The 5479-nt window shown below is 50.7% G+C and overlaps 1 protein-coding gene across 1 annotated transcript; it reads left to right on the forward strand.

Moving 5' to 3' along the window:
- The first annotated feature begins 2199 nt into the window (after positions 1-2199).
- Positions 2200-5237, forward strand: LOC124232686 (granzyme B-like). The gene is made up of 5 exons (XM_046649629.1): positions 2200-2256; positions 3380-3525; positions 4059-4194; positions 4399-4464; positions 5076-5237. Exons 1-5 carry the CDS (start codon positions 2200-2202, stop codon positions 5235-5237), a joined length of 567 nt encoding a protein of 188 aa, XP_046505585.1.
- Positions 5238-5479: the final 242 nt, after the last annotated feature.

A 5479-nucleotide genomic window follows, 5' to 3' on the forward strand; every position in this document is an offset into this window, starting at 1 on the left:
TGATATCCAAAGAGATGAGCAACACATCTCTCACTACAAAGACCATTACAACACCGTCAGCCAGATATGTGTGGGGGACCCAACAAGAGGAAGACTCTTTTTAAGGTGAGATCCCCAGCACTGTCCACGCTCAGCGTGGGGTACAGCCAAGCTTGAGGAGATCTGGGGCAGAGGGAGCTAGCTATATCCTTATGTACTCAGCCTTGTCACCAACTCAGTCTGTGGTCCTGTTACCCTGCAGGCATAGGAGACTCTACCACAGCCACTTACAGGTAAAGTCTTCCTGGGTAGGAGAAGAAGGGAATCATCAGGGCCAGGCTGGGGCTCCAGAACTGAGGAAGGTCACAAAGGCTGTCCTGACCCACATCTCACTCACAGCCCCCAAACAGGGACCACTTAACAGCAGGGCATAAGGGAGAGGAGAAGCGGGAGAAGGCCCAGCTCAGTCCCTCCTCCCCAGTCCACAGGAGGAGCCCAGTGGCTCCCTTGTATGGAACAAGGTGGCCCAGGACATTGTCTCCTTTGGAAAAAAGAATGGGAAACATTCACCTGTCTACACCAGGACCTTGAGCTTTCTACCCCGAGGAAAAACTGCCTCCAGGATTGATCCATCTGTCTTCTCTGGGGCAGAAGCCAGCAATGCACTGGGTAGAGGAGGATGGAGGGGAGGCTGCCAGGGACTTAATGAACTTCCATCTTTAAAGTGGAAATCATTAATTCTTTCTGTATTTACCAACATGTCCTAGAGCCTATAGCATATTGAGAAAATTTTTCAACAATCTCTGAATCTTGTATATAAGAATGGATTAAGAAAATTAAACTCATTTTTAAAATATCCACCTTAGAGAAGGCTAGACTAGAAAGAAATGGTATGCTAAATGCTTGCCATTGATGAGTGTGCTTCAACTACAGGAAAATGTTTTCTGGGTAGAAAAGTAATACATGTTCATCATAGAAAGAAAGTTAAAGGAAGAATAGACAAACAAGAATATTAAAATTCCCAAGAATTTCACCTCCCCCAGATCATCATCATTAGTGCTTAAGCACATTGCCTTCCCATCTTTTTCTGTGTCTTCATAATGTTCCATTGCTTTAACAGAATTGGGATTGGGCTGTTTAGAATTCATAATGTCTTCTTTTCCACTACTCTCTCATCTGCCATCATTCTGGAGAGGATGTTGGGATAATCTGTTGGCAAATACTTATGTTAGGCCCAGGCACATCAAAGCCATGATTCACTGGACCCGGGACAGAGAGTACTTAGTGGATAGTGATTATTAGGACGATCGGCATTCATTTCCCCATCAGCTGTCACCAGTAACCAGCATTTCTCAAGGGGAACTCCCTCCTCAGAAAACAGACACTCTGACTGAGGTGGAACAATCCCCCCTTCAGGTCCAGGGGTGCTCAATGACTCAAGAATAAACCACTTAGGCATTGAATTCTGATGGACTCAATGATGGTTTGTTTTGGTCCCATGAATATCAAGTCCAGGATTTTACTCAAAACTGTGGGATAAAGAAAGCTCTCTTTGTCACAGAATATTTGCATTTAAAGAGGGGATTCTAAATATTCCAAAACATGAGGCTGGACTTGTGGTCAGAGAGGCAGTGAGGTTACCACCAGGGATCTCTGTGTGTGTCCAGCTCTACATGCTCCTAGGGCAGGTCCAGGCTCCATCTCCCACCACCAAGCAGACCCCCACCACAGCCCTTACTGGCCTACACTCTAACCACAGATTCTCAGTCTACTCAAGGCGACCGCCATCTTCTCAAGGGCAGGAGCCATCTCACTCATCTCCTTGGACCTAGATTCCTAAATAGTTATTCATGACTTCATCAGGATGGAAAAAGAGCCAAGAGTTGAGAAATGGAGACATTCTAGATTCAGTCACTGAGGGGCTTCTGGGATCCAGCTCCTCTGCTGGCTGCAGCACAGGCTTCACTTTCTTGTTCTTTCTTCTTGATTTCACCTTGTGACTTGGGAGTGCAAGTGTGGTTGTTGACAGTGCTACTGTCACCTAAGACAATCCAGAGAACTTTGACAAACCGCCTTGCAGATGACACAAGAAAACGAGAAGAGCACAGGTCTAGGAGGTCTGTGAAGTCTTGAGACACCACTCCTGCCTTCACCTTGGCGACCTTGTGTCTGGAAAGAAGTAATACCAGCAGCTGTGACCTTGGCAGACCTTCAGGAAAGATGCAGCCACTCCTGCTATTGTTAGCATTTCTGCTGCCTCCTAAGACTGGGACAGGAGTGTGACCATCCCCATTCCAGAAACCCCAGCCCCCCTAACAAAACCCTCTGGACTCCTCACCCTTCTGCCCAGCACAGTCAGGGATTTTCCTCAGTTTGAGCCCAAGAACTTTCTAGATGCCAACCTCTATCCCAAACCTACACTAACAAGTCCAATGCTGCATAGACACTCAAAAAGGATGGCAGGAAAGAAGGTCGTTCACTAGAAGGTTTAGTGTATAAGCTTCTCTCTTATCACCTGGGAAGTGGGTTGTTCACAGAAAGGCATTTGGCAGACGACATGAAGCTACAAATGACAAGTAGTTAAAATCCTTCACTCCAACCCAAGAAAGGGCTGCTCAGAAAAATCGGGTGTGGTAATGAGAGTTGTCCTGGACCCAACTTAAGATTCAGTTTCATTTCCTGGTAACTTCACCCCCTCACCCCAGCCAAGGAGAGAAGCCCAGGGAGCAGCTGATCTCTGAAGGGGCTGGATCACTAGATGCAGGGCGCCCTGTTGCCATGGCTCTGCCACGGTCCTGGGCAGCACAATTTCAGCCCCACCTCCACCTGCCATCTCAGGCCTTCAGCTGTTCCACACAGTGTCCCCTCTGCAGGCCAATGGCCTTCAGTTCCACCAGCAGGATCCCCACCAAACCTTAGCAGAAAGCTAAGTGAAGGACATTCATTCACGCAGCCACACAATGTTTACTGAGATGCTAGGGCGGGTTAGATACTCGGGCATGAGGATTGTAGAAAACCCAGCACCATAAGCTCACAGATAGATTATTAGATACGGGCACCAGTTGAGAGATTAGTAGAGGCTCAGAGGGGTTGGGAGATGCACTGAGACAGAAGGCATAGCAGAGCCCCATCCACGATCCCCTGGGCTCCACCATCGTGAAGACAGCTCTGATCTCCTACATGCATGGTCTGAAGTAGGACAGGGAAAACAAGCACTGTCCTCCCTTTTCTCACAGGAGATTCTGAGGCTTGACATTCAGAAAATGTTCTTCTCTTGCTAGGAGAACCCCGGTGGCAGCAGGGCACTATAGACCCCACCCTCAATCACCACCTTCGAGAGCCTTCCCTCCTGACCCCAGCTGCTCCCAGAAAGCCCATCTTCCAGTCTTTTCTTTCAGAGAACATCATCGGAGGACATGAGGCCAAGCCCCACTCCTGCCCCTACACGGTGTTTGTTCAGTTTCTGCTTGAGAACAAAAAGAAGAGGTGTGGCGGTGTCCTCGTGCTAGAGGACTTTGTTCTGATGGCTGCTCACTGCTGGGGAAGGTGAGGGGCCGCAGACAACTGACACCTCCTGAGACCCCTACAGGGACCCCTGTCCTCTGCCCAAGGGCCGCAGCCCAGGGAATCTCCCCCGGCTCCTGGTAACTCAAGGCCCTGAGAGCTCATGAGAGGAGCCATCTGAGAGCATGACTGGGTGATGTAAAGTGAGAAATAGTACACCTAAGCTTTGAGGTCGGAGGGTCTGAAGTGAAAGCAAGTGACTCAGTTGAGAAGACAGACCACGCTGGCCAACTAAAGCAGCTGGGAAAGCTGAAAGCAATCATTAGGGTGAAAAGGGAAACTCAGAGTATTTTCACAATATGACTTGAGGGCTAGAGAAAGCGTCCAGGTGACCTACCCTCAATGTCATTGAGAAGCACAGGGGACACAGTCACTCAGTGCCCAGTCCTCCTCTTGTTTTGATTTCCACTAGCTGCAGCCCTGCCCTGCCCCATGTCATCCGCCCTTTTATGATTCCAGGGCTGGATCTCTTTTGATTCCATGCACCCCATCACCTCACTCTAGTTTCTATGCAGAGTAATCAGTGTCACCCTTGGGGTCCACAACATCCAGAAGCAGGGGAAGACCCAGCAGGTCATGACTGTGAGACAAGCCATCCGCCACCCAGACTATAATCCTAAGAACCTCTCTTATGACATCATGTTACTAAAGGCAAGGGAACCTCCCTACTGCTCTTGCTGTCTTGGGTCCAGATGCTTCCCCTTCCAGTGGGACCTGTCCCTCCCCTCCTTCCCCTTCTGGCCACCTGACTAGTCCCAGTGGCTCAGGGGAGAGGGAAGTCAGTGCAGCCTCAATGCGGTGTCCAGGCCCAGGAGGCCAATGGCTGAGCTGGACTTTCTTGTGTCTTCCCATAAGCTGGAGAGAAAGGCCCAGCAGACTGCAGCTGTGAGGCCCCTCAGCCTGTCCAGGGGCAAGACCCAGGTGAAGCCTAGACAGATGTGCAGTGTGGCCAGCTGGGGGAAGTCTCCTCACTAGACAGAGTGTCCGACACACTGCAGGAGATGGAGCTGACTGTGCAGAAGGATGATGATTGTTACTCCCACTTCCCCCACCATTGCAACCAGGCCACCCAGATTTGTGTAGGGGACCCAAAGAAGATGAACAACAACTCTAAGTTAGGGTTTCCAGCATCCACCGAGACAGACCAGGGAGAGAAGAAATGGGGAGTTCTGGAGGATGGGAGTGGCCATATCTTCAAGCCTCAGCCTGAGAGCTTGGGCAGCCTGGGTCCACGAATGCAGTCTTTACTTTTTTCCCCAGAGCAGATCAGGGCTGCAGGGCGAGGAAATATCAGTCATCCCACAGCACAGTTCTCACCAAAATTTCCCTGAGGATTAGAGAGAAAGCCTTGGCTGGGTGGAACTGCAAGAAACAACCAGAGCCAGGCTGGAGGCCTGGGATGAGGGAGGTGGCAAGGCCCGCCCAGGCCCTGCTCTCCCACACAGCCCATAATGGAGGCCACTGACCCCTGGGATGGAGGGAAGGGCAGGACCACGGGAGGCCAACTCAGTCCTTCCTCTCTCTGCCACCAGGGGGACTCCGGAGGCCCCCTCATCTGCAACAAGCTGTTCCAGGGTATTCTCTCCTATGGAGAAAACAACGGGAACCCTCCAGGAGTCTTCATGAAGGTCTCACAATTTCTGCCCTGGATAAAGTCAACAATGAAGCGCTTCCAACAGCAGGCAGGACGCTGACCTTCCTCTGTGCCTGACCACCTTTTCTGGGGCAGAGGCAGGACTCCCATGGGGCGGGCAGTGGGACTGAGGGGCCATAATAAATGGATCTCTAGCGAGTGTGACTGAAGTCTCACTGACTCACTGAACCACTTTCAACACGCAGCAGCATGCTCCAGGCAGCCCTCTGCTGTCAGTTGTGGGCTGTCCTTCCTCCTTCCTCCTCCAGCTCTCCTTCCCCCTAAACCCCATGCTGTATCCTT

Source organism: Equus quagga, unplaced genomic scaffold (genome assembly GCF_021613505.1).
Source record: "Equus quagga isolate Etosha38 unplaced genomic scaffold, UCLA_HA_Equagga_1.0 1057_RagTag, whole genome shotgun sequence".
NCBI classification, from domain to species: domain Eukaryota; kingdom Metazoa; phylum Chordata; class Mammalia; order Perissodactyla; family Equidae; genus Equus; species Equus quagga.